The sequence below is a fragment of the Salmo trutta genome, chromosome 2 (assembly GCF_901001165.1).
Source record: "Salmo trutta chromosome 2, fSalTru1.1, whole genome shotgun sequence".
Taxonomy (NCBI): Eukaryota; Metazoa; Chordata; class Actinopteri; order Salmoniformes; family Salmonidae; genus Salmo; species Salmo trutta.
The window spans coordinates 74,366,956-74,382,042 of NC_042958.1; the positions used below are offsets into that span (position 1 = coordinate 74,366,956).

Consider the following 15,087-nt stretch of genomic DNA (forward strand, 5'->3'; position numbering starts at 1 on the left):
ACAGGATGCATGTTTTGGTATATTTGTATTCCATACAGGAGTCATCCTTTTCACTCTGTCAATTAGGTTAGTATTGTGGAGTAGCTACAATGTTGTTGATCCATCCTCAGGTTTCTCCTATCACAGCCATTAAACTCTGTAACAGTTTTAAAGTCACCCTGAGCGGTTTCTTTCCTCTCCGTCAACTGAGTTAGGAAGGATGCCTGTATCTTTGTAGTGACTGGGTGTATTGATACACCATCCAAATGTAGTTAATAACTTCAACATGCTCAAAGGGACATTCAGTGTCTTCTATTATACTTTTTACCCATCTACCAATAGGTGCCCTTAAATGCGAGGCGTTCCAAAACCTCCCTGGTCTTTGTGGTTGAGTCTGTTTGAAATTCACTGCTCGACTGAGGGACCTTACAGAGAATTGTATATGTGGAGTACATAGATGAGGTAGTCATTCAAAAATCCTGTTAAACACTATTATCCATGCAACTTATTATGTGACTTGTTAAGAACATTTTTACTCCTGAACTTAGTTAGGCTTGCCATAACAAAGGGGTTGAATATTTTATTGACATTTCAGCCTTTGATTTTTTTTATTCATTTGTAAAAAATTTAGAAAACCATAATTCCAATTTGACATTATGGGGTATTGTGTGTAGGCCAGTGACAAAAAAAATCTAATTGGAATACATTTTAAATTCAGCCTGTAACACAACAAAATGTTGAAAAAGTGAAGGGGTGGGAATAATTTCTGAATGCATGGCAGCTATGCGTGTCATGTGGGAATTGATGGTGCCACACCAAGGGTTTTTAAAAGGTACGCGCTGTCTCAGGCCAGTTTCTAAACCTATTCCGCCCACTTGGGATTAGGCTTTGGATGTGCTGTGTGAGGCCCCCTTTTGAACCGATGGACTATGTGGATCTGAAGTTCCTCTCCTACAAGACCGCCCTGCCTATTGCTTTGGTCTCAGCTAAACACGTTGGAGATCTCCACCCGTTATCCATTCACCCCTCCTGTATGAAGTTCGCCATGGCAACTCTAAGGTGACGTTGCGTCCTACAGGTCAATTGCTTTTGAGATTTTCCATTTTTGCTTCCTCCGTTTGCTTCTGAGGAGCAGTGGAAGTTACATGCCCTGTGTCCGGTACGAGTGTTACGCATGTACATTGAGTGGACCAGGGGTTTCCATTTGTGTGACATACTTTCCCACTAAGCATTTACCGACAGCAACGTCTTTTTTGGGCCTGTGAGGACCGGCCGTAATTTTTGGGGACGTACATTTTTGGTCCGATCCGGACCAAATATGAACCAATCATAGATGTCTATGTTTGGTTCAGATTTGTCCGGTCTGGACCGGCCTATATTCCAACATCCACAGATGTCCGGAATTAAACTATACTGTACTGTACTCTAGTGTACTGTAGTCTATTCTATTAAATAAACTACTGTACTAAACTGTGCCTTACGGTACTGTGACGTTCAAACTTGTGAAACAGCCTAGTCATCTATGATTCGTTCTAATCCAGAGTGATTTACAGTCAGTGCATTCAACTAAGGTACATAAACAACAACATATCACAGCCATAGAAACCCCCCAAATATTCTGTAACCGTTACTGAAAATGTTATTGGAGTGGTCTGTTGGTTTATTCTGTAGGTTGGACTACTTTGAACATCATTGCTGCCAGTTTTAGAGCTTTTGAAAAAGCTAACATACAGTGGGGAGAAGAAGTATTTGATACACTGCCGATTTTGCAGGTTTTCCTACTTACAAAGCATGTAGAGGTCTGTAATTTTTATCATAGGTACACTTCAACTATGAGAGACGGAATCTAAAACAAAAATCTAGAAAATCGCATTTTATGATTTTTAAGTAATTCATTTACATTTTATTGCATGACATAAGTATTTGATACATTAATATTTGGTAATTGTTTGCAATTACAGAGATCATACGTTTCCTGTAGTTCTTGACCAGGTTTGCACACACTGCAGCAGGGATTTTGGCCCACTCCTCCCACACCTCTACATGCTTTGTAAGTAGGAAAACCTGCAAAATCGGCAGTGTATCAAATACTTGTTCTCCCCACTGTAAGTGCATGTGACAGATGGGAGCAATGATAAATATTCTGTTGGACTCTTCAGTTGGCTCCTCTTTCCTGTATTAAGAGGCTTGAACAAGAGCAGTACTGAATTGAAGGAATGAATCCATGCCTCGGGTTTATCACATTTGGAAGGCGGGGCTTTGTGTTCATTGGCCATGTCAGGCGTGATTCTAATGTTCTTCAGTAGAGTGCCCCTGAGTGCAAATTCCCCATAGATGTGTTGTGCCTCATTTCCCTCTTTCAGGGAACAGTAGTTATAGTCATAAATGTACATTTTCCCTCTAGAAAATTAGCATTTTCTTAAAACACACACACACTGAGTGTGTCCTATGTGTGTGTATGTTGCAGTGTGGAGCAGGAGCAGGCAATGTTGTGGAGTGTGGATTTCGGTGGCAGGATGACGGTGGCCAAGCTTCTCCTATCCTTCTTCATCCTAAACTCCTTTTGCGAAGGTGAGTCCCCACTACTTACTACTTACTCTCCATGTTATCCCTCTCTCATTCACTCTCTCATATCCTTCCATCCAATCACATTTCACTCCTACATTCCCTTTGTTCTCCTCCATCTCCTCTCTTTTATACTTAAACTCTTCTCTGAACCCAATTTTTCCCTCCCTTATAATTATTTTTGTTTTGTTTTACATATCAATCGCTAATCCCTCTTATCACTTCTTGTCTCTTTAGTCTAGCTTTCTTCATCTACACCTGATGATCCATCTTGAACAATTTGTCTGCCTGGACTTTAACAAAGCAAATTTGAGAAAAACGCTACCGAAGTTCTAACAACACATTGTCTCTAGAACTTGCGATTCAAAAACTCTCGCTAGTTTGAAGAACCTCAAATAAAAAAATACAAATGTATTTTATAACACTTCTTTGGTTACTACATGATTCCATGTGTGTTATTTCATAGTTTTGATGTCTTCACTATATTTCTACAATGTAGAAAATAGTTAAAATAAAGAAAAACCCTTGAATGAGTAGGTGTGTCCAAACCTCTGACTGGTAATATAGGTAGCAGTCATTCAAATCAAATCACATGGTTAGCAGATGTTAATGTGAGGGTAGCGAAATGTTTGTGCTTCTTGTTCCGACAGTGCAGTAATATCTAACAAGTAATCAAACAATTCAACAACAACTACCTAATACACACAAATTTAAAGGGATGCAATAACAATATGTACAGTTGAAGTCGGAAGTTTACATACACTTAGGTTGGAGTCAAAAACTTGTTTTTCAACCACTCCACAAATTTCTTGTTAAACTATAGTTTTGGCAAGTCGGTTAGGACATCTACTTTGTGCATGACAAGTCATTTTTCCAACAATTGTTTACAGACAGATTATTTCACTTATAATTCACTGTATCACAATTCCAGTGGGTCAGAAGTTTACATACACTAAGTTGACTGTGCCTTTAAACAGCTTGGAAAATATCAGAAAATGATGTCATGGCTTTAGAAGCTTCTGATAGGCTAATTGACATAATTTGAGTCAATTGGAGGTGTACCTGTGGATGTATTTGAAGGCCTACCTTCAAACTCAGTGCCTCTTTGCTTGACATCATGGGAAAATTAAAAGAAATCAGCCAAGACCTCAGAAGAAAAATTGTAGACCTCCACAAGTCTGGTTCATTCTTGGGAGCAATTTCCAAACCCCTGAAGGTACCACGTTCATCTGTACAAACAATAGTACGCAAGTATAAACACCATGTGATCACACAGCCGGCATACCGCTCAGGAAGGAGACGCGTTCTGTCTCCTAGAGATGAACGTACTTTGGTGCAAAAAGTGCAAATCAATCCTAGAACAACAGCAAAGGACCTTGTGAAGATGCTGGAGGAAACAGGTACAAAGTATATATATCCACAGTAAAATGAGTCCTATATCAACATAACCTAAAAGACCGGTCAGCAAGGAAGAAGCCACTGAGCGGCTTCTTCCCAAACGTGAAGCACGCGGTTGGCAGCATCATGTTGTGGGGGTGTGTTGCTGCAGGGGGGACTATTGCGCTTCACAAAATAGATTGCGTCATGAGGAAGGGAAATTATGTGGATATATTAAAGCAACATCTCAAGACATCAGTCAGGAAGTTAAAGCATGGTTGCAAATGGACAATGACCACAAGCATACTTCCAAAGTTGTGGCAAAATGGCTTAAGAACAACAAAGTCAAGGTATTGGAGTGGCCATCACAAAGCCCTGACCTCAAACCTATAGAAAATTTGTGGGCAGAACTGAAAAAGCGTGTGCGAGCAAGGAGGCCTACAAACCTGACTCAGTTACACCAGCTCTGTCAGGAGCAATGGGCCAAAATTCACCCAACTTATTGTGGGAGTCTCCCCAAAATATTTGACCCAAGTTAAACAATTTAAAAGGCAATGCTACCAAATACTAATTGAGTGTATGTAAACTTCTGACCCACTAGGAATGTGATGAAAGAAATACAATTTGAAATAAATCATTCTCACTACTATTATTCTGACATTTCACATTCTTAAAATAAATAGGTTATCCTAACTGACCTAAGACAGGGAATTTTTACTAGGATTAAATGTCAGGAATTGGGTTTAAATGTATTTGGCTAAGGTGTATGTAAACTTCCGACTTCAACTGTACATATACATATATGGATGAGCGTTGGCCGAGCGGCATAGCCAAGATGTAATAGATGGTATAAGATACAATATATACATATGAGATGATCAATGTAAGATATGTAATCATTGTTAAAGTGTCATTATTTAACGTGAGTAGTGATCCATTTATTAAAGAGGTCAATGATTTGAGTCTGTATGTAGGAAGCAGCCTCTGAGTTGGTGATTGCTGTTTAACAGTCTGAGGGCCTTTAGATAGAAGATGTTTTTCAGTCTCTCGGTCCCAGCTTTGATGCACCTGTACTGACCTCGCCTTCTGGATGGTAGCAGGGTGAACAGGCAGTGGCTCGGGTGGTTGTTGTCCTCAATGAACTTTTTGGCTGTCCCCCCGGTGATGCGTTGTGAAGACCCCACCACCCTCTGTAGAGCCTTGCGGTTGAGGGTAGTGCTGTTGCTGTACCAGGCCCGTACAGCTCGACAGGATGCTCTCAATTGTGCATCTGTAAAAGTTTGTCATGTTTTTAGGTGACAAGACAAATTTCTTCAGCATCCTGAGGTTGAAGAGGAGCTGGTGCACCTTCTTCACCACACACTGTCTGTGTGGGTGGACCATTTAAGTTTGTCTGTGATGTGCACGGCGAGGAACTTAAAACTTTCAACCTTCTCCACTACTGTCCCGTCGATGTTGTGTAAATGCGGTGGTTCGCGCTTTCAATTTTGCACGAAAGCCGCCATCTGTTCATGCTTTCTGCACTTCCTTATAAACTCATTCACAGAGTCAGCGTATAAATCGATGTTATTCTCTGAAGCTGCCTGGAACATTTCCCAGTCCGCGTGATCAAATGTTTTTTGAAATGTGGATTCCGATTGGTCAGACCAGCGTTGAATTGTTCTAGTCACAGGTACAACCTGTTTGAGTTTCTGCCTATAGGATGGCAGGAGCAAAATGGAGTCGTGGTCAGATTTGCCGAAGAGGGGGGGAAGGGGGGGGCCTTGTATGCATCAGGGAAGTTAGAGTAGCGGCAAGTGTATTGTCCGCACGAGTGCCGCAATCGATATATTGACCGAATTTAGGTAGCCTTGTTCTCATATTTGCTTTGTTAAAATCGTAGATGTACGCAAGCACGCACATGCACATATCCGTATTCCTGCAGTGTATGCCTATGCCTCCAGGTACTTAAACATTTATTATTTCACATTTCTCACATCTGTATAGGGATATCATAAGACCCTATAGTGCCTAACCTAATCCCACTCTTCTCCTCTCTTTCTCTCCTCTTCCACAGCCTCCAACCAGCCTCCACGCTTCCAGAACTACTTTTTCCACTCCTATCTTCTCATCTACGAGAACACACCAGTCGGTGAGTCTTAGTGTGTGTGACCATCTTTGATTTGTGTGTCAATTCAGCAGACAGTCCAGTTTTCATTTGTGATTTACAGAGATAGGGAGGACCAGAGCGATATAGAACATTAAAGAGTCACTGGTTCAGGTGTGAATTCCACTCCTTTAGAGAATGAAAAGGAAAGAATAGATGTGACAAAGACATGAAGAGATTATGCGAAGTGAGGAGTGTCTGTGGAATGACAGTTTTTACACCGTGTAAAATATCACGGTATCAGTGTGGGGCAGTTTTGATGTCAATATAATATTGTTGTTGAGATAAGTATTTACGTTACATTGAATATTGATTATTTCACAGATTTTTGTACGGTTTGGATGTCAGTTTTAAGGTCAGAATTATTATTAGAGTTGATGTTAAAAGGTTCAATGCAACCGTTTGTATCTCAATATCGACTTATTTCTGGGTAACAATTAAGTATCTTGCTGTGATTGTTTTCAATAAAAATGGTCAAAAACATTGGATGAGAAGCGTGCCCAGAGTAAACTGCCAGAAGCTAGGATATGCATATAATTGGTAGATTTGGATAGAAAACACTCTAAAACTGTTAAAAGTTTCCAAAACTGTTAAAATAATGTCTGTGAGTATAACAGAACTGATATGGCAGTCGAAAACCTGAGGAAAATCCATCCAGGAAGTGGGATTTTTTTATGTGGGTATTTTCAATTGAATGCCTATAGAGTATCTAATGGGTTAGGACCCCGATTGCAGTTCCTATGGCTTCCACTAGATGTCAACAGTGTTTAGACATTGTTTCAGGCTTGTTTCCTGAAAAATGAAGAAGAATGAGACCTTTCTCTCAGTGGACTGTAGAATCATGCAGTGCTGGTATTGCGCGTGACCGAGTGTGCGCCCTACGTTGTTTTTCCTTTCTATTGAATACGCTCTTGTCCGGTTGAAATATTTCGATTATTTCGACAATTGACAACCTGAGGATTAATTATAAACATTGTTTGACATGTTTCAACGAACTTTACTGGTACTATTACAATGTATTCATCTGCATGTTTTGACCGCCTTTGAGCCAGTGGATTACTGAACAAAACGCGCCAACAAAGTGGAGTTTTTGGGAAAAAAGAGGGACTTTATCAAACAAAAAAACATTTATTGTGTATCTGGGACTCTTGTGACTGTAACCATATGAAGATCTTCAAAGTTAAGTGATTAATTTTATCGCTATTTCTGACTTTTGTAATTCCTTCCTTCCTTACTTGGTTGTAAAATGTTTGTATGCTTTTGTAAGCGGGGCGCTGTCCTCAGATAATCGCATGGTATGCTTTCGCCGTAAAGCCTTTTTGAAATCTGACAAAGCGGCTGGATTAACAAGAAGTTAATCTTTAAGCCGATGTATAACACTTGTATTTTTTATGAATGTTTATTATGACTATTTCTGTATTTTGAATTTGGCGCTCTGCAATTTCACCGGATGTTGTTGAGGTGGGTCTCTCGTGGAACGCCTGCGCCAGAAAGGTTAAAGCCTAATGTTAGCTAGCTGACATTGAATGTAGTTGGTTAGCTCTTCAGCTACAATAGCTTGCAAAAGTATTTACACTCTTGGCATTTTTCCTATTTTGTTGCCTTACAACCTGGAGTTAAATTAGATTTTTTGGGGGTTTATATCACTTGATTTACACAACATGCCTACCACTTTGAAGATACAAAATATGTTTTATTGTGAAACAAACAAGAAATATAACAAAAAACAGAACTTGAGCGTGCATAACTATTAACCCCCCCAAAGTCAATAATTTGTAGAGCCACCTTTTGCAGAAATTACAGCTGCAAGTCTCTAGGGGTATGTCTCTATCAGCGTGGCACATCTAGCCACTGGGATTTTTGCCCATTCTTCAAGGCAAAACTGCTCCAGCTCCTTCAAGTTGGATGGGTTCCGCTGGTGTACAGTAATCTTTAACTCAATTGGAGTTGAGGTCTGGGCTTTGACTAGGCCATTCCAAAACATTTAAATGTTTCCCTTTAAATCACTCGAGTGTTGCTTTAGCAGTATGCTTAGGGTCATTGGCCTGCTGGAAGGTGAACCTCCCACCCAGCCTCAAATCTCTGGCAGACTGAAACAGGTTTCCCTCAAGAATTCCCCTGTATTTAGCACCATACATCATTCCTTCAATTCTGACCAGTTTCCCAGTTGCTGCTGATGAAAAACATCCCCACAGCATGATACTGCCACCACCATGCTTCACTGTTGGGATGCTGTTCTGGGGGTGATGAGAAGTGTTGGATTTGCGCCAGACATAGCCTTTTCCTTGATGGCCAAAAAGCTCAATTTTAGTCTCATCTGACCAGAGTACCTTCTTCCATATATTTGGGGAGTCTTCCACATGCCTTTTGGCAAACACCAAATGTGTTCGCTTATTTTTTTCTTTAACCTCTCTGGGCCAGTGGGACGTTTGCATCCCACCCTAGTCAACAGCCAGTGGAATCGCGTGGCGCGAAATACAAATACCTCAAAAATGCTATAACTTCAATTTCTAAAACATATGACTATTTTACACCATTTGAAAGATAAGACTCTCGTTAATCTAACCACATTGTCCGATTTCAAAAAGGCTTTACAGCGAAAACAAAACATTAGATTATGTCAGGAGAGTACCCTGCCAAAAATAATCACACAGCCATTTTCAAAGCAAGCATATATATCACAAAAACCAAAACCACAGCTAAATGCAGCACTAACCTTTGATGATCTTCATCAGATGACACTCCTAGGACATTGTTATACAATACATGCATGTTTTGTTTAATCAAGTTCATATTTATATCAAAAAACAGCTTTTTACATTAGCATGTGATGTTCAGAACTAGCATACCCACCGAAAACTTCCGGTGAATTTACTAAATTACTCATGATAAACGTTGACAAAATACATAAGAATTATTTTAAGAATTATAGATACAGAACTCCTTTATGCAATCGCTATGTCAGATTTTAAAATAGCTTTTCGGCGAAAGCACATTTTACAATATTCTGAGTAGATAGCTCGGCCATCACAGGCTAGCTAATTTGACACCCACCAAGTTTGGAGCAACCTAAACTCAGAATTACTATAAGAAAAATTGGATTACCTTTGCTGTTCTTCGTCAGAATGCACTCCCAGGCTTTCGTTGTAAAGCCTTTTTGAAATCGGGCAGTGTGGTTAGATTAACGAGAGTCTTGTCTTTAAAATGGTGTAAAATAGTCATATGTTTGAGAAATTGAAGTAATAGCATTTCTAAGGTATTTGAATAACGCGCCACAGGATTCCACTGGCTGTTACGTAGTTGGGACGATTTCACCTACCTGTACTTTGCCCAGAGACAGGAGACACGTCATTCCGCTTTCTGAATGCTTTAGAGAGCCAATGGAAGCCTTAGAAAGTGTCACGTAACAGCACAGATGCTGTAATGTTGATAGAGATGCAACAGAAGGATAACAAATTGTCAGACAGGGCACTTCCTGCATGGAATCTTCTCAGGTTTTGGCCTGCTATATGACTTCTGTTATACTCACAGACACCATTCAAACAGTTTTAGAAACTTTAGAGTGTTTTCTATCCAAATCTATATTCTCGTTTCTCGGCAAGAGTAGTAACCTGTTTAAATCGGGTACGTTTTTTTTTTATCCGGCCGTGAAAATACTGCCCCCTAGCCCCAACAGGTTAAGCAATGGCTTTGTTCTTGCCACTCTTCTGTAAAGCCCAGCTCTGTGGAGTGTACGGGTTAAAGTGGTTCTATTGACAGATAATCCAATCTCCGCTGTGGAGCTTTGCAGCTCCTTCAGGCTTATCTTTGGTCTCTTTGTTGCCTCTCTGACTAATGCCCTCCTTGCCTGGTCCGTGAGTTTTGGTGGGCGGCCCTCTCTTGGCAGGTTTGTTGTGGTGCCATATTCTTTCCATTTTTTAATAATGGATTTAATGTTGCTCGGTGGGATGTTCAAAGTTTCTGATATTTTTTTAGAACCGAACCCTGATCTGTATTTCTCCACAACTTAGTCCCTGAGCTGTTTGGAGAGCTTGGTGTCATGGTGCCGCTTGCTTGGTGGTGCCCCTTGGTTAGTGGTGTTGCTCTCGGGCCTTTCAGAACAGGTGTATATATACTGAGATCATGTGACACTTAGATTGCACACAGGCAGACTTTTTTTAACTAATTATGTGACTTCTGAAGGTAATTGGTTGCACCAGATCTTATTTAGGGGCATCATAGCAAAGGGGGTGAATAGATATGCACGCACCACTTTTCCATTTAAAAAAAAAAATAATTTAAAAAAAAAGATGTAGTTTTTTTCATTTCACTTCACCAATTTGGACTATTTTGTGTATGTCCATTACATGAAATCCAAATGAAATCAATTTAAATTACAGGTTGTAATGCAACAAAATAGGAAAAATGCCAAGGGGGATGAATACTTTTGCAAGGCACTGGTACCTGCAGATTCATACTACAGCTATGACAATCCTTCTATTGGTAGTAGTATGAGTTGGGATTTTGCTGGTTTATTGTTTAGCTAGCTAGCTACATGTCTAAACAAAGGACTCCACTTCACCAGATGATTCTCCAGGTGTTTCTGGGGGGTGATTACGGCCATCTATTGTATTTCATGAACATGTGTACATGTCTAGACAATAGTGACCTATCCACTTTGCTAGATGTGGCTGGGTTTTTTTATAGCATTTTCTTCACATGACCCATCAATTTAGACAAGTTTGTCATGTAAGCTTCATCTAACCATTATAAAAGTTTTCTATCTGGGCACATTCTGTTTTTGATATTGCTACTATGCAAGTAACCATTTCACTGTACCGTTGAACATTTTGAACCCAGTTTCCTGTGCATGTGACAAGTAAACTTAGATTTTATTTGATATAGTGTGTGTGTTTACCAGAGATGGAAATGTGAAGAACAAGATGACCTGCACCAAAGTCAGATTAGGATATAGGCCAAGGACTAGATAAAGTGTATTTTTACCTGGAGTTTTTCCTTATTGTAGGCTACTACTTTTACCACTTTTAGTTTTGAAATCTTTGGTTGTTTACTAAACTACTCACTCTGTTTAGCTCATGGCCTCACATGTGAAATCTTAGCCCCACCCATCTCTAAGGCTTAAGAGGGTGTGAACGATGCTGAATGGGTGTAGACAAAGAAGAGCTCTCCAGTAGGTCTACCAATATATTCAAGGAACATTTTCTCAAAAGTGGGGTTACAAGTTTATCAACTTTCAAAGCAGATTTAGTTTCCCATTGTTCCTCAACTGTAGTGTATGATATACAGTTTTGTAGCTCTGAGTCTCTACTTTTATCCAATGTAAAAATAAATCTAATTTGCTACATTTGTCTCCCAGTGTCTGTTGGAAAGCAGATTGAACCAGGTTTTCCTCAAGGATTTTGCCTGTGCTTAGCTCTATTCCATTTCTTTCTTATTTTTTTCCTTTTTTTGTGGTACTTTTTTACCCCTTTTCTCCCCAATTTTGTGATATCCAATTGGTAGTTACAGTCTTGACCCATCACTGAACTCTGTGGTGGTTAATTTCTGTATTATCAAATGAGGAGAGACAAACTTATCACACAAGTCAGAGTTATACTTAAACTAAATCTTTAATAGTGAGAGCTTTGCAATTGCGATGGCTTATCGACGAATCACCTTCTCTTTGATGATTCGTTGAGAGCCATAACACAAAGGCTACTGAGATCTTTTATAGCAAAGATCCACCCCCTAGTCGACATAACAAACCACAGATGTTTTGAACGGGTCACAAGGTGAGACTTTTTAAATGAGAAAGGAGAATCCCGTAGCCAGATAGCATTTGCTATAAATTCTAGTTCAGTTTGGCCCCTAAGACGAGGTTCCAATCTCGTTCCTGGTACTTCATAGCACAAAAACACCAACGCATCCAATGGCATAAATCAATTGTCAACTCCAGATACTCCCATCTCAAGTAAAACCCCTTCTTGACCCCACTCCTGGACAAGCTCACTGAGGGGAGTGAGCCTCTAGGTCATACACTGTCCCAGGATAAGTGCAACATCAGAGATGACATACAATGGTTCCAGACACTACCACACACATCCCCCAATGCCAAAGGAGGGAATGACTGGCGCACAGACATTGTGGAGACAAGTAATTGGTTCCCCATTATTCACACCATCCCTTCACATGGTTTAAGAATAGGTAAAGACACATTCACATATGAAGACAATGTTCCCTCCTGTCCTCTTCCCTTTCTGTTATTCTGCATAGCACCAGGGACATCTGACCTCTCCCCTCTCTGGGCCCCAGGTGACTGAGCCCCAGCTGAGGGAAGAAGTGCAACTGCCAACATCAGAGTCCGAAGGGATACATTCTAATAACAAGCATATCACATAAGCATATTATGCAGACAAGACATCTTAATTATCTATGTTACCCAACTAATTCTGATTCTTCCGCCACAACTCCCGTACGGACTCGGGAGAGGTGAAGGTCGAGAGCCATGCGTCCTCCGAAACACAACCCCACCACTGCTCGCTTAACCCAGAAGCCAACAGCACCAATGTGTCGGAGGAAACACCGTCCAGCTGGTGAGCGAAGTCAGCGTGCATGCACTCGGCCACCACTAGGAGTCACTAGAGGGCAATGGGACAAGGACATACTAGCCGGCCAAAGCCTCCAATAACCTGGAGACTCTGGGCCAATTGTGTGCCTCCTCATGGGTCTCCCGGCTGCGACACAGCCCAGGATCGAACCCCGGATCTGTAGTGACGCCTCTAGCACTGCGATGTAGTGCCTTAGACCACTGCGCCACTCAGTAGGCCCTTTTCCGTTTCTTTTTATTCAAAAAAACTCCCTAGTCCTTGCCAATGACAAGCATACCCATAACATGATGCAGCCACCACCATGCTTGAAAATATGAATAGTGGTACTCACTCAGTGATGTGTTGTGTTGGATTTGCCCCAAACAGACAGTAACGCTTTGTATTTTGGACAAAAAAGTTAATTTCTTTGCACCATTTTTTGCAGTTTTCACTCTGTCTACTATTCTGGAGTAACTACAATGTTGTTGATCCATCCTCAGGCGTCTCCTATCACAGCCATTAAACTCTGTAACTGTTTTAAAGCCACCATGGGGAAATCCTTGAGTGGTTTCTCTGGCAACTGAGTTAGGAAGGATGCCTGTATCTTTGTAGTGACTGGGTGTATTGATACACCATCCAAAGTGTAATTAGTAACTTCACCATGCTCAAAGGGATATTCAATGTCTGCTTCTTTTTTTTACCCATCTGCCAATAGGTGTCCTTTGTGAGCCATTGGAAAATCTCCCTGGTCTTTGTGGTTGAATCTCACTGCTCGACTGAGGGACCTTACAATTATCTGTATGTGTTGGGTACAGAGATGAGGTAGTCATTCAAAAATCATGTTAAACACTGTTATTGCACACAAGTGGTGGTCAGTGCCTTTTCAGATGAGGGAGGACCATTTTTTTCATGAGCATGGCCTTATTGGATGACTGTCATTCATATTCCATTCACCCAGGTAAATGTAACAGTGATAGGTTTAGGCTACTACATGATACTAGAATTTTCCCTATTCCCATCATGAGGTTTCTACAACCTTGCCTATGAATGAAAGTTTACAACGTATGTGCACACAGGTCGAGAGACAAATTTGATGTGACAGAGAGTGACACATGGACAGACAGTGACATTCAATACCGCCTTGCACACTCTTGCCTGCATCTAGCTGACATTGGGTGTAATCATTAGTCCAACAGTTGCAAATGAGAGTTTCTATTGGACAAATTCAGATATGTTTATCCCTGTTTTGTTTGCTTCTGTTTAAGAAACTTTTATTCAGCAGAATCGGCGGACTGAATACACGCATAAACACAGTCCACAGTTTCCTAGCACTTCAATGCACAACACATCAGCTGTATGTGACCAGGCGAAAAAACCTTTCCAAGCCAAACCATGTCATAACCGCTACACACAGACTACATCATTGTCACCATATTAGCTAAAGTAACGTCATAGTCAGCATAGTTAATAGAACTAACGTGTTAGTAAATCCGCTACACTTACAGTGTACTGGCGGGCCCCTGTGGCAATAAATTGGTCAAACCAAAAGCTTACCTTGACTTGGAAGAGTTCCAGTGTTGTGTTGGATGGTCATAGCCAGCTAGCTAACATAGCATCACTCTGTTTGAGCAAATGCAGCTAGCTAAACTAACGAGCTACATTTGCTAGCTAAGTAAGTGAAACTGAAAGTGAAAAAAAATCTCTGTCTCTATATTTCTCTCTTGCTTCTCCTTCATTTAGGAAGAAATTAATTTGTTCAACTATTTTCCTTCTCTCTCTTTGAGTCAACTACTCACCCCATTTTATGCACTGCAGTGCCAGCTAGCTGTAGCTTATGCTTTCAGCTTTTGCTTTCAGTTAATTCTCTGATCCTTTGATTGGGTGGACAACATGTCAGTTAATGCAGCAAGAGCTCTGATAGGTTGGAGGATGTCCTCCGGAAGTTGTCATAATTACTGTGTAAGTCTATGTTAGGGGTGAGAACCAAGAGCCTCCTAGGTTTTGTATTGAAGTCAATGTACTCAGAGGAGGACGGAAGCTAGCTGTCCTCTGGCTACACCATGGCGCTACCCTACTGAGTGCTTTTGAGGCTACTGTAGACATTTGCAAGATAGTGTGCTTTAATCAATTATTTGGTGACATGGTTATATTTAGCATAGTTTTATCTAAAAAGGCTAACTTTTTAAATGTTTTAAAATGTAAATTTTTATGAAATTCCCTGAGGAGGATGGTCCTCCCCTTCCTCCTCTGAGGAGCCACCACTGAGTCCGTGCAATTTATTATCTGATTTGTTAAGCAAGTTTTTACTCCTGAACGTTTTTAGACTTGCCATAACAAAGGGGTTGAATACTTATTGACTCAAGACATTTCAGCTTTTCATTTTTTGACATTATGCCAGTGACACAAAATCTGAATTGAATCCATTTTAAATTCAGGCTGTAACACAACACAATG

At 40.6% G+C, this 15,087-nt stretch overlaps 1 protein-coding gene across 4 annotated transcripts in view; it reads left to right on the plus strand.

The window, feature by feature from the left end:
- LOC115162910 (cadherin-23) overlaps window positions 1-15,087 on the plus strand; it is a 712,130-nt gene that overhangs the window by 57,402 nt on the left and 639,641 nt on the right. For all 4 annotated transcript variants that reach the window (XR_003869666.1, XM_029714423.1, XM_029714440.1 and 1 more), the window contains exons 2-3: window positions 2,447-2,550; window positions 5,978-6,052. Coding sequence is in view for 3 of the 4 variants with exons in the window: in XM_029714423.1 (XP_029570283.1) it covers window positions 2,466-2,550; window positions 5,978-6,052 (160 nt within the window). In the remaining variant the exon portion in view is untranslated. The remainder of the gene's footprint in view (window positions 1-2,446; window positions 2,551-5,977; window positions 6,053-15,087) is intronic.